The sequence below is a fragment of the Rhinopithecus roxellana genome, chromosome 1, assembly GCF_007565055.1.
Source record: "Rhinopithecus roxellana isolate Shanxi Qingling chromosome 1, ASM756505v1, whole genome shotgun sequence".
NCBI lineage: Eukaryota > Metazoa > Chordata > Mammalia > Primates > Cercopithecidae > Rhinopithecus > Rhinopithecus roxellana.
Window position 1 is genome coordinate 84368239 of NC_044549.1, and position 24387 is coordinate 84392625.

The window sequence follows — 24387 nt, forward strand, 5'->3', positions numbered from 1 at the left end:
CTGAATTTTTCCTCTGACTAAAAAAAAAAAAGGAATAAAAGGCTAAACATGCACTTCACAAAAGAGGCTATCAAAATAAAAAATGTACTTAGCTCTCCTCCAGGGCTCCTGAACATTTTCCTACTTTTGCTAACTTTTATACACTGGACAGATGCTCCCTCTTTTACTTTGCATGTTTTAAAAAGACTTAAACTGGCACTTCACAAAAGAGGCTATCGAAGTTCCCAATACACAATTTCAAAGGCAATCAACTTCATTTGGTAGTGAACTACAATTATAAACCACCACAGCACTTACCAGAATGGCAAAAATTAGAGTGACAACACCTAATGTTGTCAAAAATGTGGAACAATGGAGTCTTTAACTTGCTGCTGGTGAGAGCATAACTTTGTTCATCCTCTGTGGAAAACTGGCCACATCCTCTGAAAAGGAAAATACCTTTACTCCAGGACCCAGCAATTGCACCAAAACATATGTACAAGGAAATTCATGGCAGCATTATTCATAATAGCCCAAAATGTAAAACAATACTTTTATATGGCTAGATCAATTATGGTCTATTTATAACTTGGACTACTATACACCAATGAAAATAAATGAACCACAACTACACCAACTATGTAACGTAGAGCAAAAGAATCCAGACACAAAAGAATATGTACTGTGATAGCAGTGACAAAAAGGTTAAACTAAGCAAGTTGATCTATTCTATGCCATTAGAAATCAGATAGTTTTTACCTTTGGGGTGTAAGGAGTGGGTAGAGTTTGGGAAAGAGCATGGACATGGGTTCCTCGGGGGTCTTCGGTATGTTCTATTTCTCAGCTAGGTAGTTGTTCCGCGAGTGTGTTCACTTTATGATAAATCATTGAGCTGTAGGCTTAGGATTCATGCACTTTTTGTATGTATAAAAAAAACTAAAAAAGAAAAAAGAAGGTCACTCAAGATACCATCCCAAAGAAACAAAAAGTAATATCAAAGCTGTCTTCTTGTCTTTGCATTTGTGGTCAGAATAAACTGAGGCCAGCAGTGGTCAAGGATAACGTGATCAGTGCTTTCTGATGTGTTCTGATGTCATTTCCTTACCCATACCCCCTTTCCCAGGGTTGCTGGGGGTGCTATTTAACAAGATCCTCAGTGCAAGGCAGTGGAATCTTTTTTTGAAGGAAGTTTTTAATTTAACCTTGGTTTTGGAAACCAAGTCTTTTCTGGCTTAGTTTTCCTAATGACTTTTACATTGTGCCCTTTGGTTAGTTATCTAACCCATTCACTTAGCCTTCCTGCAGGGCTCCTGAACATTTTCCTCCTTTTGCTAACTTTCATATACTGGACAGACATTCCCTCTTTACTTTGCATGTTTTAAAATTGTAGGCTGGGTGTGGTGGCTCACACCTGTAATCTCGGCACTTTGGAAGGCCGATGTGGGCTGGTCACAAGGTCAGGAGTTCGAGACCAGTCTGGCTAACATAGTGAAACCCCGTCTCTACTAAAAATACACAAATTAGCTAGGCATGGTGGCACATCCCTGTAGTTTCAGCTACTTGGGAGGCTAAAGCAAGATAATCGCTTGAATCTGGGAGGCAGAGGTTGCAGTGAGCAGAGATCGTGCCACTGCACCGTAGCCTGGCTGACAGAAAGACACTCCATCTCAAAAAAAATGATAAAAAAATTTTAATTGTTACAAGATATATGATTTCATTTTGCAACTCAAAATATAATGAAAATATGTTTTCAAAAATCTTGGCTGTGCCATTCTGACTTAACTATGTGCCCCTGGGCAATCAAAGTTTTGTCATACCTGAAAGACATATCCCCACCATTTATATTAATAGTTTTATGCTCTTATCTCTGGATTAATGCTTCTGCATGGAGTTAACTATTGGGCAAGTTAGTGTAACCCTTTTGAACTTAATTTCCTAATCTATAATGAGGATAACAATAGTTCTCTCCTCTTATGGTTGTTGTGAGATTTAAATGAGGTAATACATGCAGAATGCCTGGCATAGCATAGTTGTTCAATAAATATGACCTCTTTTTGTAAGCCCACAAAGGCAGAAAGTACTGTTGCCTTGTACCTGCAGACCTCAAGTAAACAGAGCAAGACATGTTGTCTAAAGTGGTTATTTTTTAGAGAACAACTGGTGACCATTCTACCTGGTTCTGTTGGAAAAGTAGCTGTTTCCCTAAAGCCTCAGTCAGCTTCCAGGAAAGATCAGACTGGTTTAGTGACAGACGCAAATAAAGCAAACAAGGCTACAAAATGTTTAATTTCTTACAAACTTAGGTGATTATACTGCTGACAGGGCCTGAGGAGTGAGTAGAGTACTCCATATCTTAGAGAATCTTGTAAAATGCTTTAACAAATATATAAGAATCATATATAATTGGCACACACTTTGTTTGAATGCAAACACTGCTGTTAAAGTGGTGCTTAAAAACAGTTTGTTGGCCTTCTCTTCGTACAGGAGAAACATTTCTCTCGTTTACACTACTTACTTGCTTAGCAAACCCTTATTTATCCTATAATGCAAGCGTAATCTGTCCAACATGTCCAAATGCCCACGGATTCTGAATTAGTGGAGTCTGAATTAGCGGAATTTTAGGCAGTCTCTCATGGAGAACTACAAGCATTTGAAAACGACCCACTCTAACAGTTTCAAGAACACTCTATGAAAATTACCTCTTCCCTCCCTTTCCTATTTCTTCTTGTTGTGTTTCAGTTCTGGCATTCAAAGAAGACAGAGAAAAACAGACCCAAACGTATATTCTTAGGACATTTGAATATTTATTGAGAAGCCACAGTTTTCCACACTTCCATAACTGTAGGCTTTATATAAGGCAAAAGCAAGATGGATCCACTACTTTACATGGAAAGAAATAGCTCTGCAGCAAACTCCAGGGTTGTGCAGTTACAGATCAAAATGCAATGTACATGACAGATATAAAAAACAGTGTGGAACAAAATATTTAAATTATGGTTACAATCTACTGAAGGAAATATCCACATCTTATTATAAACACATTTTTAGTCTAGGGTTGTAATTTAAATATTCTTTTTTTTTTTTTTTTTTACATACACAGTTGAGACATAAAAGCAAAATAACATTTAAAAGGAGAAAACTTTGACAGAAGACAGTAGTTTTGAACTGTGTGCTTGATGTTAAGTCATGATAGGATTGCCCCTTTGCCATGGCAATTAAGAGAATCAATCTATTGGTATGTAGCCATCCTTTTTTGGCTAATTATTTGAGTAAATGAAAGCATGGGTTAACAAGGACACAAGGGGTTCATTTTTTAGTTTTAGGGGAACAGAAAGAATCAAAAGTTGATTGTTGGAGACTTGCCTTTTGTTTTTCAAAAAATAAAAATAAAAACACAAAGCAGATCTATGTGTTTTAATTAATTTATTTATGTACTGGTTTAATTAACTGGCATCCACATACGTGAAACACAGTGAATGTACTTGGTGTACTTGCCCTCACATCCATTTACCACCAATGCATACACAGTACATGAATGAAGCATCATTGATCTTTGCTGATAACAGGGACACGCCTAGTGGTAAGACTATGTATTCTCCATGAACAGTATTTAAAGAATGGTGCTCCATATTGCTTGTAAACATATAGACATGGACATCAGGAAATCAGTGGATATGAAGGTCATTTGCTAATCTTGGTACCACATAGCTAAAATGGCAGTTGTATTGATAAACATCTCATGGGCATGGTAGTTGACAGAAAATTCCCTAATGGGTTTAACTAACAGACTAAGGACATGCACTGATTACAAGACTCTGTCCCAGTGGACTCTAGGACCAAACGGTCTAATCGTCTTCTTCGTCTTCCTCATCGCTGTCCTTCATGCTAATCCCCTGCAGTCCCCCACCTTCGCTCACTGATGCTGTGGCTTCCTCCACAGTGAGACGGTTCCGGATTGTTTCATAGGTCTTGCTGTTTAAGGTGGAGTCCAGGACCCCTTGCAATCGGAAATCTCTGTAGGTTTTCTAAGAAGGGAAAAGATACAGTGATGAGAGAGATCTCATCTCCATGATGGGGATGGAGAAGGTAAAAGCAGGTGTGGGTGTGAGAGCACTGACCTTCAGCTAAACATCACACTCTATGCATTGTCAAATAAAAGCCACTGTGCTTAGATTTCACTTGTATTGAAAACTGAGATCCTTTGAATGACAGAAAATGAGAAATAGTGACAGGATAAACTATATTAGATGAGACAAAGCAAAGAACATAAGCTTGTGTTTATTCAGTTCCATAAAGGGAAATGTTCCATCATTGTTTTGGTTCCTTTTGTGGACTGGTTCTTTCTCTTAGGTTAGTGTAATATGATAGACACAGGAAAGGGCTATAACACATAAATAATGGATTGAGTGGTTATGGTATTTTGTGATTCCTGTTGCAGTCTGGTTTTAGTGTTTTTGAGTCTTGTAACTGCATGAGCTGTACTGATATCCCTCTGTCTCATTCACAAGACAGACATATGTATGTTGGTATATGAAACCTATCACAGGCAGCAGCAATTATGAGAAAGATGGAGCGCTAATGCCTCATCAATATGTTGCAGGCATGTGACTCATTTCTTATCTCCTTGGGAAAGAACTGTATCTATTCCGTTCACAACTTTATGGTCTCAGGGAAGAAATTTGGCTCTTTTTCAAGAACAATGGCTTGGTATTACCGCATCACACGTTCTTTCTTTGTTCCTTCAGGCGGTTTCTCTCAGATTTCCTTAGGTATCTCAAGGACTGTTTTTCTAGAAATCCTTCAGTGTTAATTGAATATGACCAGAAGCATCTGGCTGTTGTCTACTTCATAATTTTTTTTTTTTTAAAAAAGGTCTCTCTCTAACTACAACTCTCCTCATCACACTGCATATCATTTCAGCTACTGATTCTGCTGTTTGTTTCTCCTGTTGATATAGGAAACTTGCTAAAGGGGCAAGACAAGGAATGCTAACATACATCAACACCACTCCCATCATTATTTCTTTTTTCTTTTTCTTTTCTTTTTTTCTTTTCTTTCTTTCTTTCTTTTTTTTTTTTTTTTGAGATGGAATCTTGCTCTGTAGCCCAGACTGGAGTGCAATGGCACCATTTCGGCTCACTGCAACCTCCGCCTCCTGGGTTCAAACAATTCTCCTGCCTCAGCCTCCTGAGTAGCTGGAATTATAGGCACCCACCACCATGCCCAGCTAATTTTTGTATTTTTAGTAGAGACGGGGTTTCACCATGTTGGCCAGGATGGTCTCGATCTCCTAACCTTATGATCTGCCCACCTCAGCCTCCCAAAGTGCTGGGATTACAGGCGTGAGCCATCGTGCCTGGCCCATTATTTCTATTTTTAATAGTCCATCTAATGAAGTCATGATAGCAACAATCATAATGTCAACCCCTCTTGAAGGTCACAAGTTGTAATGACTATAGAGTTAACGAGTGAACCCAGTTTGGCTTAGTGAAGTCCAATAACATAAAAGTAATCTGGTTTAGACATTAAATTACAAGGTTATCCTCAATCATGCATCAACCTGCAAGGCTTGCTGAGAAGAGGAAGCTAGACAGCTACCTGAACTGTGTTTTCACTTTGATGGGGACCGGTAAGAGACTGAGTAAACGTTAGGCATGGTGTGGACCAGATATCCAGACAATTAACTTAAATTTTTATACTTTTCAATCATTTGTTCTGTTGCCACTTAGAATAACATAATTTTTGCCAGAATATGATGGGGAAAATAAAGGTAAAAGCATTTGAGTATTCTCTCTTTTATTCAGACTCCATAGCAATGTGTATACCAACTAGACTCTCAATGCCTAAGTGCAGAGACCACATCTAGTCATTTTTGAATCCTCCATCTGGTAATATACAAGTAGAGGCTCACCTAATATTTATCCAATGTTTAATGAATAAATAAATGCTTGCTGAATAATGAATGAATGGATGAATAAATGAAGTGGCTGTTGATGCAAGAAAGAAAACCAAATATCCTTGGAAATTTGCCCTGGAGGAGGAGGCCTCTGGGTGATGTTCTTGGTTTAAAGGTTGTGAATTCTGCTTCATAGCTCCGAGTTGTGGCATTAGTTAAGCTGAACCCACTTTTTGCTAAAGTGAAGGGGTTCCCTTGGCAGTGACATTTCTGTATCCCTTCTCTGTGGTTCATATCACATTTTTTTTTTTTTTTTTTTTTGGCAAAAGGCTAAGATTAAACCTCTCCTCTGACTTATATTTTTCCTTCGTAAAATATTGTTAATTTCCAATACCAATCTGGAAATAGAAATAATAGGAAGATAATTTTTAAGTATTAAAATTATATCTTCTTTTCATGTCTACCCAATAAGGGTCAAACAGAAAAATTCCCCAAAGTGTATTTATGCACAGAAAATGGAATTCAAGTGGTCAGGCAACCACTCGACTATTGAGCTGGTCCTAAGGGACTGAAGTAAAAAAATGTGAAAATGAGGCTGGGTCCATAGTCTGAGTGTATACATTCCTTTTTTAAGAGCTGTAGTACACTGCTGTCTATAACTTTTCCCGGGCAGATGCTTTGTGAGATCAAATGCAGATAATAATAATTCTCCTTAATTACACACAACGGAACAGCAATTGTTTGTACGTAAGCTCTGGGGTAAAGTGAAATGGTACTGATCCAAAACAGACTAAGAAATGGGGTGGGGGTGGGGTGCCCAGCAGCGGGTGTTGCAGGGACTTTTGGTAAACTGTTAAGAAACAGACATTCAGCTACGTTTATTGTTAAAATATTTTAAAGGACTTTGTGCTTTGAATGAGATTTTTGCATACGAATGTTTTAAAACCCTCTATGGTGAAGCATCAAATGGAAACTGAAATGATCAAAAATGTATTTACCCCCTTCTGTGATCTTATTATTTCATGTAAACCACTGAGATTTCACACTGAAATAATTATCATTAGTCCAAGGCGCACACACAAGAACAAGGGAAAAAGCTACTTTCAGGGTATGTTATCTCACCTTTGCGATCCTTTACATTTGATTGTATACACGCATTGTAAGAGGAACTACTTCAATTAACTATGAGAACAATATTGATTTGCATTCTGATAATGATCACAGGACATATTTAGAAATAGCTGGGGGTAAATATTTCTATTAAATTAATAGTGGCAAAATTTTATTTAATTAAACTATAAATGAAATTGGTAATGGATGTGATTAACATAATGGCACCAAAAGCCAGTTTTTGAAAGTCTAATGCAAAGACACGATGGCCTCTGCAGTATTTTTGCATGGCAAAAACAAAGTATTTTTCTTCTCTGGAAAATGATATCAAATTCATTTGTATTAAATTTCCCTCTGCTGTCTGAGTAACACGTTTATCATGCTTCACAAAACAATTGCATAGGTTTTTCTTGTATGAGATACTATTTTATATGTAAACTAATATTCTTTGTGTTAAGCAAGCTCTGCAGCTTGCCAATGAAATGTATTTCAGTAAGCTATTTGCAAAGAAGAATAATTATTTTTTTCTTTTACCTTTACCATCCTAATTAGTGTTTTCAACTGATAAATGTGAAGCTGTAAGTCCATCCGGTCCGTCAACCAGGTGCAGATCACGTTCATGGAGCTGTTGTACCATTGCTGAAAAAAGAGACAAAAGTTCTCCAGCCAACACATCATGGAGCATTTATAGGGCAGAGAGAGAGCAGGCAATGTTTGAGTACCCCACTCTGTTCCAGGAGGAAACAAAATGGTTAAAGAGAATTTGAGAGCATAGAGATTAATGAACATTAGTTTATACAAAATTACAAGGTACTGGATACTGGGCCAATCTAAGAGAGACCAGTTTGGACTCTGAATCTAATTGAACTCTTCCACGATAGACATTTCCTATGTTTCAATTCATAAAGACCATCTTTCACTCTTCTGATTCTCTTTTTTTTAATTGGTCAGTTTTACACCATTTAGATTCAAGACACTAATTATTTCCTAATGTCACTGTCTTTGGTGCCAGAGAGATGAGGCTTCTCCACTGGATTAATTGATGTTCCTTGCCACTTACCATTTGAAAATTCCGCATCCTGTCTGCTAAGTACAATACTGGAAATTGGGCTGACAGCCTTAGGAATTTAGGGGAGAGTTTATCTTCATTTACCTGACTGAGGAGTGCTGATAAAGACAATGAATGAAGATTTCTCTTTAAGGGCCAAACTGTACTCTGGGCAGCTTATGTGCCCTTACATTGGCTGTGCAATCTGTTTGAATCTTAACACCAAAAAATTATGGAAGATGAGAGAAAAAAAAAAACATCTACAAATGAGCTCATTTCAAGCTGTTGAAATCATACTTCCCCTTAAGGGGGTTAAATTTTGCTTCTTGTCTGTGAAAAATGCTTGAAGCTGTGTCACTTTAGACTGCCACCCCTGTGGTGCAGGAAGTCTCTGGTGCAGTATAATTTTGCAGTACTGCTCATATATTCATAAATCTCACTCGGAGACATATGAACAGTGTTATGAAGTGTCAGTATGAAAAAAAAATCTAATCTTTTAAACTTCACCAGGTTTCATTACGCTCTGCCGCTTATACCAAACAATTTACAAATAAAATGAAAAGGTGTGGATGGACCTATATATTTATTTATAGGGGATCTATATGAACTGTGCACAGAAAAGATGCAAAAAAGAAAGACTGGTTAGAGAATTGAGATGATGCATACTCTCATGCTAACCAATACACGCACATGCACGCGCGCACACACACACACATCGCACACCAGTGGGGATTCGAAAAGCATAAATAAAAACATGTTTCTGATGGTAACTCCACCCTTTCTCACCTAAAGATCATCCAAAATCAGTTTATGCCTAACACTCACAGTTTTTCCGAAGCCTTGTTTCTGACTTAATTTCTTTTAAAAAAAAATTAATTTAGGTTTTTACTTGCAAGGTAGAACTGCCAAGTTTCACCTTGCAAGAAACGACACAGTCTCAGCCATGGTGTACAGAAGCCCTCTTTGCAATCTTTCATTTCTAGGCTCCTTCCTCATCAGAGCCAATTGTGGCTCTCCTTGGAGCCCAGCCGCAACAGAGACCACACTACCCCAATCGAGGCAGCACTGCAGCCTCACAGCCAACTTCTGCTCTTTTAAAGATCATGGAGGCGAAACTGTCAGTTTTAGGAACCTTCTGTCCCTCCCCAGGGAGCAGGAGGGGTAGGAAGTACTTTTTTTTTTTTTTTTTTGATTTGTAGTTCACTCCATGGAGGCAGGGTGTTTGCTAGGGTCAAGCTGCTTCAGGCATGGACAGGTTTTCCCCTCTAGGGGTGAGAACATTTTACTGAAAAAAAATTTTTTGGTAATGGTTGTTGGGGGGTGTTTTTGGCACCTCCTGCCTTGGGATTCTGGAGCTTTTGCTGTTACTGCATCTGGGTTTGTTACGAGGGGGCCCAGGGACAGGGTGATCACTGGGTCACTGGTATTCCTGCAGCCCTACCTTACTCCTGGCACCTGGGGGGCTCTCTTGTGCTAACCCAAGACCTCAAATTCCACATTTACTAGCTGTAGCTAACATGTAATCTGGGGGGCTCAAAAGATCTATTTTGAGAACTATGATCAACCTCCCCTTACCCCCAGCCTCCTGGGATTGGAAGATGACCTTCGAGCAATCCTGGCAACCTCCTGGCCAAACCTACAATTCCAGGGCCTCATGATGGGTACATCTCAGGGACACAAAAGAGGAGTGTGGCACTCTGGCTTCTAGGCAGAGGTGGCATTTTGCTTTGGCTGTGACAACAGGCAAACCGGCGCTGGCTTATATCACTGCCAGCAAGCCTTGTGCAACATGCCTTTTTCTCTTTGCTGAGAGACGTGCCACCTTTCAGGAAAAAAAAAATAAAATAAAATAACACAACCCCCTGCCGCCCCTCCATTTTATGTAAGCAGTTCCCACTCTTGTAAATGGCTTCTGGATAGTAAAAAATAAAAATAAAAATAAAAAGGTAGGAGACTATCAACAATCTTGCTCGGCTGCCGAAAGAGTAGAGAGGTAGAAATTGCATACAGCAATGGATCAGTGCATCACACGCAGCCTCCCACCCCAGGAGAACAAGAAAGCCCTGGAACATCCATGCTTTCCTTCCTGGATCTCACATCTAGCAAAAGAAGTGTAAAAAATGTATGATGCCCCATTGGCTACACATTTAAAGAGGCAAAAGGGAGTAAGTCACTCCTTTCCAAACCTTATGCTCAGGAGATGAAATTGGAGGCACTTTTGGATGCAGCACAGTGCTAACTTGGTTTTCCAGAAAGGCGCTTCAAGGCATTTGGATGTCGGAAAAAGCAGGAGGCACTGCCTTCTAGAACTTTAAAATGTTAGAGGTATAGGGGATCTTCCACATTGTCTGTTGTAGAGGAGGAAACAAAGGCCCAGAGAGGTGAAGTGACTTGCCTAATGCCACACAGTGAGTATCTCCAGAAGCAGCAGCTCTCCAGGATAGCCACTGCATTGAAAGAGCAGACTGTCTTCCATTCCTCCTCCGTAAGGGATGGAGTAGTGTGTTTGCTGGTCATGACAGCCGATCTTGCACATCTCTTCCCAACTTCGCATTTAGGGATATCACATTGATAGCTAGAAATAGGCCTTCGTGGGGATTTTATCATCATGGGAATTGGCAAATGCCACCAACCAGGGCTTTTTCCCTCCCAGAAAGCCAGTCATTAAACATTTATCAGCACAATCTTTGGTGTCTGGGTTGTTCTGCTCTTCCTCACGGGACTTACAGTGCTTATTAATTGGATTTGCTTTATTTGAGATGGATGGGAATGCAGCAGGTTTGTTATGATTCTTCAAAAGAGGCAATTAAGAAAATTGTAAGTCCTCCCCATTTTGTTTAGTCCTTGGTTCAGATATGCCTTTTCCAGAGCTACCCTAACACCTGGGCACTAACTTTTCAGTAAAATGTACTCTAAGTCTGTAGAGATAAGAATTGTGGGCTGACGACATGTACTAAGTATTTAAGTATAATTTCTACTCCTTTACTGCCTTCCCTTAATTCAAGTATATTAATTTGAAACTTGCTAAATAAAACTACTTTAATCCTAAAAAACAGCACTAAAGAAATAAAGCCTCCAACAGCCCGGGCTCCTTTAAAATATGCCCTCTGGGGAAAATTCTGTGAAGGTTTTGAACTTGTCACCCAAAACTTATGCCCATCATAGACAACAGGGCCCTTGGAAAGGTGGGAACTTCTTCAATAGCTGAACTGGATCTGAAGGCTCTATTTAAAAGAAGTTGGAAGGCTGATCTAAAAATTTCCCACTTAATTCTTCTTTCTTTCTACAGTGTAGAGGTTAAGAGCACAGGCCCTAACATCCACCTGGGTTTGTGATCTTGGGCAAGTTACTTACATTCTCAGAGACTCAGTTTCCTGATGAAAATGGGGACTAACTAGCCTTTTATAGGCTTTTTCTGATGGGTAAATGAAATCACGCTCACAAAGCACTCACAACAGCATTTGGCGCATAAGGCCTCAATAAATGTTAGCTACCACCACTTCCACCACTGCAATCAACATCATCATCATCATCGTCATCATCATCATCATTGTCGTCGACTTTCTTCTCTTTTTTTCTCTCCCTCTCTCAACCTAAAAGATCCCCCAAAACAAGGGGGAAAGCAGAACACGTTACCAGGGAAAGTCATGTGGTGGTGAAGAAAATTATTCCCACTAGAATATTTCTGGAATTGTATGCATGCCTTATAGGACACACAAGTAGCTCCTTAACCGTGCAATTGTGTTGTAAAGTTGTTTTCTGGTAGATCATAACCCAAACTTTGGGTTCATAAAGCACATTTTAAACTATATTGACCTAGATGTAAGTCTTGAATTAAAAAGATTCAGACACAGAATGAGTGATTTCTCAAACCCTGTAGGGTGAGTTACAGCTTCAGCCTACATTGGCTACTTATTAGCTGGGTAACCTCAAGGAAATTACTTAATTTTCTGACCCTCAGTCTCCCCTGGGAGTTAATACCAGTATTCTCTTCACGGGATTACTGCGAGCATTAAAAGAAATCATTTATGTGGAGTGCCTAGCAGAGTGAGTATCACATAGTGAGGACTCAATAAAATTTACCCAGTTTGTTATTCCTCTCAGAAACATCATGGACATACTTTCTTTTTGTTTGTTTTTCTTTTTTTGAGACAGAGTCTCACTCTGTGTTCAGGCTGGAGAGCAGTGGCATGATCTTGGCTCACTGCAACCTCCATCTCCCAGGTTCAAGTGATTCTCCTGCCTCAGCCTCCTGAGTAGCTGGGACTAGAGGCACAAGCCACCATGTCCAGCTAAGTTTTTGTATTTTCATTAGAGATGGGGTTTTGCCACATTCACCAGGCTGGTCTCAAACCCCTGACCTCAGGTGATCTGCCCATCTTGGCCTCCCAAAGTGCTGGGATTACAGGTGTGAGCCACTGCACCCGGCCCATGGAAATAGTTTTTTTTTTTTTTTTTTTTTTTTGAGATAGAGTCTTGCTCAGTTGCCTAGGCTAGAGTGCAGTGGCGGGATCTTGGCTCACTGCAAGCTCCACCTCCTGGGTTCCCACCATTCTCCTGCCTCAGCCTCCTTAGTAGCTGTGACTATAGGCACCCACCACCACGCCCAGCTAATTTTTTTGTTTTGTATTTTTAGTAGAGATGGGGTTTCATCATGTTAGCCAGGATGGTCTCGATCTCCTGACCTCATGATTCACCCAACTCGGCCTCCCAAAGTGCTGGGATTGCAGGCATAAGCCACTGCGCCCAGCCGGACATATTTTCAATATGTGACAGAAAGACATTTTTTTTGATCCTCCCTTTCTAGTAGAAGCGTAGATCATTAATATGCAGATACACTTGGGTCACCCATTCTGCCCTGCAAACATACTGACTTCATGTAGAGAAATCCTTAAACATAAAATGTTTCTTCTTTAACATTCGGGTTCACTAAGGCCAGGATTAGGGTGAGGGAGTAGGGCAGGGTTGTACAAGCGCAGGATCAGATCCTGTCTTTAATTACAATTTTGATATTTCAGTCATCATGGACTTTTTGCACTAATTTTGATTTTATAAAAATGTTGTATTAAAATGTTATTTATCTTTATTACTACATTTTTTTTGGTTCTCTCTTAAATTTTGTGATCGAAAAGTTGCTCATTTACCTCTTCTTAGCCCTGTTCTTGGGTTCACTGTTCCTCTGGAAACTTTACCCCCTGGAAGGGATGTGGGCTTGAGAGACAAGATGAGTAATTAACACCTTATTGGACATTATAGGATTCACAGAAAATGGACTTTCATTTAGCTCTGGATAATATCTAATAAGCTATATAGAGTGTTGCCACAATGATTGCCACTGCAGTTACGTCTTTTGTCATGATAGCCACCCTCATTTACATGAGTCTTAATTCCTGACCCCCAACATCTTGATGTTAATTTGATATCCTAAAAAGACATTACTGTTAATGGTACATTTGTTTTCAGAGCAAGCCACATATCACAGATGAGTGGCAGTGGAAACAAGGAGTAGTGGCTGCGAGGAGATGGAACCACTGACTGTATTTTCATACTCACTTGTCACAAGGGTAATTTATCCCTTTAACTTACACAAACCCCTGTCAGACCAGACCATTCCATAGGACTTTAGAGTCTACTGTTTTCAGCAAAGTACTATTTTGTAAGAATTCCTAATACACACCCACTTACAATTCATGAAAATAGTTGCCTATTCATTGAACATAGAGTTCTTATAATGTTCAGGCACTGCACAAAATATACTACAAGCATTATATAGTTCAATCATTGAATTGAACTCAAGATGTTGACACTATTAACAGCCTCGCTTTGTAGATGAGAGAAAAGGGCATAGATAGGTTACATAAGCAGCCTATGGTCACATAACTAGTAAGTGGTGGGACAAGTTTCAAGTTCGTTATTTACCACTAAATCTGTATAAGTTGTTTGCATTCAACTTGGTACTTTATAGAAGTAATGGATTGGTTACACAGAAACAGCTCTAGTCCTAGGTGTCCCTAGAGCAAATTCATTCAGCTCTGAAGTTCTCAGAGAAGTGTGTGGGTAGGACAATGCTATTGAAACTATTTCTCTCAGAGCCTGAGCTTGGCATGGTGTTGAAAAGATTCTACATTTTATGAGCATAGGAAGTTGCTAAGCAGAGTGTGGGGACTCAGGGGCATCCCCATGGAAAACCACTCAACAGTCTTAAGAATTGATGGATGAGAGACAATCATTGCTGACTCTTAAGGGAAATGATTAGAAAAAGTTGAACGAGGCCGAAGGCTACTATTTCTTAACTAACATTAACACAATTTTTCTTCTCCCCTATCATTCAACCTCATCTTCTTATTTTATTTTAGGTTGGTAACTCATCAATTGCTAGTGGGAGAAACTAGAAAAGTTGCCTTCATCACAATAATTGAATATTCCTAACAGTTTCAGAGATAGAAAAACTATAACATTGATCAAAATTTCTGAAAAATTACATATCATAGGCTTTAAAATTTTTAGTGAATAAGGGGAGCAAAATGGTAGAGCCTTTTCAGGTCAAGGGAAAAAATTGTCTCATGTGAAATTAAAGATGTCATCAGGAAGTACTAGAAGAGAAGAGTTTTAGGCAAAGTCACAAATCCAGTGAAAATAGTCTAATCCAAACTCAGTTCTTCCTGTGTTGCTTTTTTCTTCACAGGAAAATTTTATTGAAGTATGAAACACATACATACTGTAGTAAATCACTTTTAGCAACACACACACACATACATATACACACACACATACTCCCAACAAGATAGTTGCCCCATGCCTGTAACTGAGGGAAATATTTAGCCCAATATCATATAAATGAGCTCTTTAAAAAATAATAGTGTTTGGCCTAAGAACAAATAGTCATACCATGCAGAAATGGTATGGTTCACACCTTCACACACCTTCTTTGATTGAAAACTTGTGACTCAGTCCAATATATCTCCATCCTGAGTGATAGTTGAAATTCACTAGGAACTGAGTTCTCTTGTTAGTTCATTTCTAAACATGTATTTCCTTTGAAAGTGGCATGTTCAAGCCATCTATATTAGGAAAGCAAAGCATTAAATGCCTGGGCAGTTCATGTCTAAATATTAAACAGTGCTGTAGCTGAATCTTTACCATCATCCATAGTTTCATTTCACAGATGAGGAAACCGAGACCCAGAAGTAAAGTGGTCTAGCAGCTAGCAAGAGATAGAGCATCGATTTAAAATTCTGAAAGGCAGTGCAACCTGTGGCTAAGAAAATGCACTTGACTCAGACCACTTGTGTTTGGATCATGACAAATTCCTAACACCACTGTGCTTCAGTTTTCTCATCTGGTAAGTGGAGATAATAATAAAACTTACTTAGGATTAAATGAGTTATTTAGGTGCTGAGTGCTTATAACAGTGCCAGGCACATACTAAGTATTGGGTATTATTATCTGAGCCATGCTGTCCTACCCCACTTCCCAAATAAGAAATCACATCTCCTTAAGTGTGAGCTACTCAGGGTTGTACAAAATTTTCTGAGCAGCAGGCCAAACACAGTGGCTCATGCCTGTAATCCCAGCACTTTAAGAGGCTAAAAAGGGAGGATCACCTGAGGCCAGGAGTTTGAGACCAGACTGAGCAACACAGTGAGACACCATCTCTACAAAAAATTAAAAACTAGCCAAGTATGGTGGTGTGTGCCTGTAGTCCTAGCTACTCAGGAGGCTGAGGTGGGAGGATTGCTTGAGCCCAGGGGTTTGGGGTTCCAGTGCTATGATTGTGCCACTCTACTCCAGCCTGGGGAAAAGAGCAAAGCCCTGTCTCTGAAAAAACAAACAAACAAACAAACAAACAAACAAACAAACCCCACCTTTTTGAGCAGCTTCTGTTTTTCTAAAAATGCCTGAACAAGCAGGTAATTTGGTAACTGTTTGGTAACCAACCGGTGTTTTTGAACTGAATGCTGGAAGATTTTTATATTTTCTCTGGAAAGTTTCCTTTCTCTAACCCAACACAGGCACACCTCAGAGAGACTGGCACAGCATCTTGCCTAGAGGGGCTAATGAAATAACATTTTGTTTGTTGGCAAGGAGTCAAAAAGGAAGACAATACTTTGACCACGCCCATGTGACTCAGTTCTTCATTTTGTTTTTGGTGACAAAGTGAACTATTATTTGTTAAGGGAAAAAACCCCTACAACCTATTTCAATTGCTATATTGAAATACTGTAATGAAATATTTTATGTTTGAAGCTTTCAATGCGTATTTCTTCCTTACAATTTGGGCAATTTAAGAACATGTGAAAAGCATCATTCAGGGTTTCTTTACACTTCCACCAAAGTCCCTGTAGCTTCGTTAGCCTAAGCCAAAATTCCACAGCCCCCTGGATCTCTCAGGTCTAATGATCACCAGGGATCTGGTTGTATTTGGTGTTCTAATCAAAGATTCACAGAGGGTCTGACAAAGAAACCCTGGCACGTTCAAGCCATCTATGCCAAGTGGGCAAAGCACTAAAGGACGGCAAGCAGTTCATAGCAAGTTTCCAGATTTGTCAAAGCTCTCCAAGGGCTGAAGAAATACTTTCTAAAAGGGCATATCATCCAAATGCGTTCAAAAACCAGTATGCCGTTGAAAGATACAATCTTCTGCCTTACTTGAGTGTTGCTGTAATTCAGGATTTCATCCTTCAAAACAACTGCTCTTAGAAATGGGTATTTCCCAGTCACAGCTTCAGGACGCGCAGCTAATAGCACAAAGCTATAATCAGACACCAAAGCTATAATCAGACACCGAAACTCTAAACAGACACCAAAATCAGAGGGTACAGATAATCAGAATGACCTTCTCAGCTGCCCTAAGTGTCATTTTTAGTTGAGGGTAGGATTTTTTTTTTTTTTTTTACATACATAATTCTTTGGATACCTAAAAACCCATGCCACTGAAGTCTTTACAAAGCTATCAGTGCTGTGGCTCTTCAGGATGGCCAGGTCCTAAAGTTTGGATGGAAGCTCCCTGAGGACTCACTGATGGAGGAGCCTGAGACAACGTGCTACAACCACAGTTTCAGATACTATGGCTTTCCATAACCTGCTGCTGAGAGAATTCAGCTCCTCCTTTGCCTTTAGCCTTTTCTCATTAGGAAGAGATAATGCAAAAGACATAATAATTTAAAAGATACATTTAAATTGTTACTGCTTAAAATATTTGCTGCTTCTGTAGGAAGGTATAAGGGATTTAGCATTTGGGATCATTATTTTAACCTCCTTAGGAAGGTCCTAAGTACCTTGATTTTTTATTAAGATAAGCAGTTATCTATTCATGACCAAATTTCAACTCTGTAAAATGTGTAATAAGTAATTCTTTAGCATCAAAATTTCAAACGAATGATTAAAGGGATGAATCCACATGTGGACTCCTGACTTAATGCATTTCAGCCTTCTAACCCACGTCAGTCCTGTTGCATGGGGGAAATTTCAAGGGGGAGGTAAGAGTCCAGAAAGATCCTTTCTAAAAGCAAATCAAGCAGGGGAGTTTAATCCAAAGCTTAGCTAGGGGTCTCTCTCTGGAAGACACATCTTGTGGGGAATTTTTAGCTAGCCAAAGCCAGAATACAAATAAGTATGTTGCTTCTGCATCAGATTGTCTAAAACCCAACAAGTCACAAAATCCTCCTTTATCCTACCCAATCCCACTTTTCAATATGGCAGGTGGTCATCAGTGAGGAGGTGTGATGGTCTCAGAAAGGCTGTCTTTCCTAATAATCATAAGATATTGCTGGAAATGGTGTACCACCTTCAAATGAGAAAACTAAGCCAAAGTTCAACTCACTGATACCGACTTAAAGACACAAAGGCATAAGATGGGAAAGCAGAGGCACTGATGTGAATTTTCAATTAGGAATACTGCCTCCAACCCAAAAGCAAATACCACTCTTCCAGTTCCCACAACCTGAGTAAGTACTTTTATTCTTACTCAAAAGTGGAACTTTTGATTATAGATGCAAAAACATTGAAAGTAGGATCTAGAAGAGATATTCCCACATTCATGTTCGTAGCAGCTTTACTCACAATAGCCTGAAGGTAGAAGCAACCCAGGTGTCCATCAGAGGATGAGCGGGTAAACAAAATGTGGTATATGCATACAATGGAATATTACTCCGCCTTAAAAAGGAAGGAAATCCTGCTACATGCTACGATATACATAACCCTTGAAAACATTATGCTAAATGAAATAAGCCAGTCACGAAAGATAAAAACTATATGATTCCACTTATATGAGATATCTAGAACAGTCAAGTTCATGGAAACAGAAAGTAGAACAGTGTTGCCAGGGGCTAAGGCGAGGGGGAAATGGGAGTTGTTTAATGGGTAGAGAGTTTCAGTTTTGCAAGATGAAACGACGTCTACAGATCGGTTGCGCAACACTGTGAATCTATGTAATATTATTGAACTGTACACTTAGAGATGATTAAGACAGTATATTTTTTGTTACGTGCCTTTATGACAATTAAAACAAAGATGGTAAATAAAAATCACTTCCCATACTTAAAATGAAACTTTGCCTAAGAAAGAACAGATATGTAGCAATGTATATAGTCTCATCTGGCACACTCAACTATACTTTAAAAAAGCAAACAAAAAAATGTCTTTGTAAGATGAGTTTGGTCATTTCATTTAATCCCAGGACTGAGGCAATTTCTCAAACTCTCAAGGCTCCACGGAATTTTGAGATTATGAAGAACAAAGAACAAATCTGGTAGCATTTGCTCAGTCATTTATTTGGTTTATTTAAAACATGCCACAGGGCCAACATTTCTAAATCTGTGAAATAGAATTAAATGAAGCCCGGAGATGAGAACTGAGAATCCTCATAGAGGATTGGGTCCAAACAACAAGAAAAGGATGCATTTTTTTACACTGTGTGCCACGTCACCTCATATGTTTTCATAGAGACTCCCCTGTCCCTTATTGACCAGCCCCCGCTCCAATTTTTCAAGCACAGATCTGCTCAAGCAATACTCAGCCCTGAGACCCCAGTTGCCCAAAAGGGCAACAGCTATCCATCCAGAATCACTCCCACCACAACAGACTTATTAAGGTTTGGAATGTGTGTTCAGGAAGCCCTTATTTTAGGAAACAATTAAGTAGAATTAGGCTAATAATGCAAGGCAGGCAAAGCTTTTGCCCTTTGCTGAAAAATAACTCCTACGTGGAACAGTTATACTAATAAAAATCATGTATTTCTTAAATGCCTCAAAATGATCTTTGCACCAAGCTCAGCAATTAACACTGTCCCACTGAGGAGCATTTATTCCCCAGGCTTGGGAGGATTAATCTCCCTGTTCGCCCAACCAATGTCTTCTGTTGGTGAAAATACAGTGTGAGGCTTTGGGGTCTGGGAATAGAAATTTCTGCAAGCGGGAATTTTGCAGGAGGCTTAATTCCCTTCTCATCTCAGAGGGTGGCAAGGTGGGAAGGAAGGGCTAGGAGCCCCCCACTAGGCCCAAATAGAGGCCACACCAAAACTCTTCTCGGGCCTACTTGTTCTTGACCTCCAGGGAGGATGGGAAGGCCTTTCTTGAAGTGGTGTGGGCCTTGTCTACTGGGAGATTGTTCCCAACCCCACCATACCCACTCTCCTCTCAAAGTAGCCATTCATGGGCCTTCCTCTGGGCCAGAAGCAATAGATATCTCAGCTCCAAGTCTGGGCAGGAAGTGACCGCTGGGCAAAAGCGGGACACAGACCCTCCCGTCTGATGCTTTGTCTCCTTGACAACACCCCAGCTGGTGGCCTGAGGCACAGGCTTAATTTCTTTTCTTTCTCTGCCCACCCTCCCCGCCCCATACTTCTTTCCCTCTTTCTCTACACGCAAACGTACGACATCCAACATAAAGTTGCCGAAATAGCAATCTTGTCTCTGAATATATAAATTGCAAAAATTGATATGAATAAATCTGCAAGTAGCACACTGATTGTGGCACATTTTATCAAAAAACGGCGCTCGGTTGCTCGGTGGCTGGGGAGGGGGGTGGTGTCATTACACATACAGAAAAACATCTGCAAACTCCCACTTTCTTTACTTAGAACTGAATGGAGGCATGACCTCCTGTTCCTTGCCATGAACCCTGAGTTCACACTCATATTTTACATGTTACAGGAAGCCACAGCTCGCCCCAGGGGTGCTGCAAACAGACACGCAGAAGCCAGATGTAGCCCCCCTACTCCTTAATGCACCTGAAGAAGCCGGCAACTCGACATTCAAAAGCTGACATGCTCGTAGCTTAAGGTCACTTCAGATTTTGTAAAGAGGAGGACAAAACCAGGAATGCTTCTAGGGCTGGGCTGTCAGCGGGGAGGCAGAGGGATTACAAGAAACCTGTGACTCTGCCTCTTTCTGCCTTTGCTGGTAGTTTTTTTGTGTGTGAACAAGTGCCATACAACAGATTGAGCCTCGTATAAAGGCCTGAGACTGTGCAAGGGTTCCCCGCTGGGCCTCAGCTGTGCTTGCAATTAGCAATAGGCACGGAGTGATTATTGTTGGGGTAGCGGATGGCAATGCGAAGTGACAAGTGTTATGGGGGAAGTTGGGAGTGGGGATGCTCTGCAAGTTTCTCTTTCTTTCTTTTTTCTTTCCTTTTTTCTTGTTCTGCAAAATACCCTTCCTTGGGAGGTTGCAATCTCCTGTTTCAGTGAAAGCTATTTTTCTTTTTCCCTCATCCAAAAGATTCTTAACAAAATTGTTGAAAGAATATTTTTCTCAGTGCTTCAGAATGCGGGTTTTCTAGGTCAGAGCTTCCTTGCTGCCCTATTTAATGTCAGAAATACCCATTTGCCTCAAATTAGCAGAGAGCTTGGAGTTGAGGGCAGGAGATTAAGCATACAAAATTACTCAGCAGGTGACGGTGGGGTGGATTTGGGGGTTGAGAAGTCTTTAAAACTGACTACAAGACATTATATACTTCTGACAAAAGAACATAGTAATCCTACCTGCTTGCTTTAACCACTGTTGTTTGCCTATTATTATGTGCTTTAATGCTCATGAGAGCAAAACTATTGCTGATACTACTCAATTACCATAGTAACTCACACCAGTGACCTCTTATCACAGGGCTCCCAGCCCAGCTGAACCAATCCAGAGAGTTTGTGTCTTTTTATTTATTTAAACGGTGACATATACTTGGACTGGAAAGCTCCAAATAGAGTCGACTCCTTCCTTTGTCTAGGATAAGAACTTGTTTTGAAATTTTGAGGAAGGGCCTTTCACCTTTTGAATCTGAGGTGGTTCTGAAGTTTATGGATTTGAGGCTGTGGAACGTCTTCAAAAACATGAAGACATCGAACAATGCCCAATAAAAAGAAAAGAACGTGTGTGCATCAGAGACCAGCAGCCTCCCAGCCGCAGGAAAAGTCATGTTTCCCACCCAGATCTCCAGCTACGGTCTCTCAAAGTTTGGTAGGAGGAAAACTGGAGGTTCTTCCTGGGGGACCATTGCTATTTTATCATATCAGTGGGCTAAACACAGACAGGACAAAATGACTACTCAGAGGGATTTAACTCTAAGTTTTAAAAAGGAATTAAAAGTGACATTAGTATACATTTTTCTTTTTTTTTTTTTGAGTCAGGGTCTTACTCTGTCATCACCCAGGCTGCTGTTACCCAGGCTGGAGTAGAGTGGCACGATCACAGCTCACTGCAGCCTCAACCTCCCTGGGCTCAGGTGATCGTCCCACCTCAGCCTCCCAAGCAGCTGGGACCACAGGCGTGCACCACCATGCCCAGCTAAACATACATTTTTCTAGCTTCGAATTTTTCACTGGCCTGTGAATGCATGTGTGAATACATGTGTGCATACTGTATGCTGTAGTCTGTCTGAACACTATTGGTGATTCTGATTTGTCGTGCCACATTAGCGTATTAAACGCTCTGAGAAGTCCTGTAGTAGAGAAGTCCACTTAACTTTGTGTTTTTCCAAATGTATTTAACGAAATAACTATTTTTATTTTATTCTTTTTTTTTTTTTTTTTTTTTCTTGAGACTGTTCTGCTCTGATGCCCAGGCTGGAGTGCAGTGGTGCGATCTCGGCTCACTGCAACCTCCGCCTCCCAGGTTCAAGCGATTCTCATGCTTCAGCCTCCTGAGTTGCTGGGATTACAGGTGTCTGCCACCCCACCTGGCTAATTTTTGTTATTTTTAGTAGAGATGGGGTTTCACTATGCTGGCCAGGCTGAACTCCTGGCCTCAAGTGATTCACCTGCCTCGGTCTCCCAAAGTATTGGGATTACAGGCATGAGCCACTGCACCTGGCCAGAACAGAAGAACTATTCTTCATGGGCCACCCATTAAATTCTCTCAGGATGTTTATGTCTCATTGAATTTGATTTGGAAAAAAGTTCTATAGTGACATTAATAATATTGCAATGACTCACACCTGTGATCCCAGCACTTTGGGAGACTGAGGCAGGAGGTTCACTATAGGTCAGGAGTTCCAAGGCTGTGGTGAGCTATGATTGCACCACTGCACTCCAGCCTGGGTGACAAAGTGAAACTCTGTCTCTAAAAAAACAATAACAAACAACAATAAAAATAACTAGCAATAATAATAATAAAAGTATGCAGAGAACAATGACATGTGCCCATAGTCTCAGCTACTTGGGAGTTTGAGGTGAGAGGATCACTAAAACCCAGGAATTTAAGGCCAACCTGGGCAACAAGTGAGATCCTAGTATCTTAAAAAAAATAAAAAAGAAAAGTATTTAGTGAGCACTTATTATGTATCATGCACAATTCTAAGCAGTTTATATGACTTAAAGTCATTTTCTTCTCCTAACAACCTTAAGGAGTAACGACTTGTTAAATCCTATTTTACATTTCTATAGTATATACTATTTATATGAATTTGTTCTCTATGAAAAAGGAAGAAAAGGAAATGTGATCACATGTAATCAATTGGCTTTTAATTTTTATTGTATTTTTCCTACTTCTGAGCCTTCAGAGATTGTGAAGCCTGTGGGTTCCATGCTTTCTTTTTCTTTTCTTTCCTTTCCTTTTCTTCCCTTTTTTACTTTTTTTTTTTTTTCTTTTTTGATACAGGGTCTTACTTTGTCACCCAGGCTGGAGTGTATTGGCAATCTCAGCCCACTGCAGCCTTGACCTCCCAGGCTCAAGTGATCCTCCTGCTCAGCACCCTAAGTAGCTGGGACTACAGGTGTGCAACACCATGCCCTAATTTTTTTTTTTTTTTTGGTAGTTTTTGGTATTTTTTGTAGAGATGGGATTTCTCCATGTTGCCTGGGCTGGTCTCAAACTTCTGAGCTCAAGTGACCCACCAGCCTCAGCCTCCCAAAGTGCTGGCATTATAGGTGCGAGCCACCAAGCCCGGCTGATAAATAATGTTTTCTATAACTACTTGAATGCCCTATTAATATCAAGTTAAATGAAGAGCAAGGCAAAAACCTTCAAAATCCTCCCACCTTTGAACTCGAGGTACCCAAATCTCAAAATATACCTTCCCTCCTCTATCTCTTTGGATTATCCTCCAAGGCCCTGCTGCCTTGAAAGAAAGAATCTAACTTAGATGTCAAAATTACATCTGTGCTTGCCTGTACACAACATAACTTCTGAAACTGCGGAGTGTCTAAGAAATTAAATAAAAATGTAACCAATGGTCAAACCCTGAATGAAAAACAGAACATGGGCCAGACACCAGCTGCTCTAATACCCCTGACTCAACAGCAGGACCTATCACAGCAAAATCAGGAAAACTGGATTTTGTAACACGTTATATAGAAAAGTTTTGTAGCAAACATCAGAAGCTGACACCTTACTTTCTGCAAGCAAACCAGGAAACTGTGATATGTAAGAGAAAAGGAATGGCTCTCTTATGTACCTGAATTTCTCAGTTCAGACCATTTCTTTCTTCAAGAGACATAAATAATGAGCCCAATGTGATTAAGCCCCAATCAGCTTCTAATCAGGCCTTGTCTGCCACCTGGGTCTCGGGGCAGGTGTGCAGTTTGGGCATGAACAAACTGACCACTGTTAACAATATATTTTTCTGGGGCCTATTTTTCTCTGGATATGTTGGGGGATTTATTCATAGGCCTCCCTGTGCATTGAGAAAATGGACCCCCATGCCCTTAGCCTCCATCCTCTCAAAGGAACTTACTGTTTTGAGAAAATGTATAGTTACAATCTGAATTTGCATTTTCAAGTCATCTCAATCTATTAAAGCTCGATTATGTCAAAAACAAAATTCCAGTTTTGGTGGCACATCCTACCACCCATTATCCATGTGAGCAGTGGGAATAATTTATCTGAAAACTATTCTCTGATATGCATACAAGAACTTAAGATGTAGG

The 24387-nt window shown here is 40.1% G+C and overlaps 1 protein-coding gene across 14 annotated transcripts in view; it reads right to left on the bottom strand.

Annotated features, from left to right (window-relative positions):
• Positions 1-2763: 2763 nt before the first annotated feature.
• Positions 2764-24387, bottom strand: part of CADPS (calcium dependent secretion activator) — a 492502-nt gene continuing 470878 nt past the window's right edge. For all 14 annotated transcript variants that reach the window (XM_030927221.1, XM_030927190.1, XM_030927201.1 and 11 more), the window contains 2 exons: positions 7520-7624; positions 2764-4004 (listed from right to left, as the gene is read on the bottom strand). In XM_030927221.1, the coding sequence (XP_030783081.1) occupies positions 3825-4004; positions 7520-7624 (285 nt within the window). In that variant the 3' untranslated portion in view covers positions 2764-3824. The remainder of the gene's footprint in view (positions 4005-7519; positions 7625-24387) is intronic.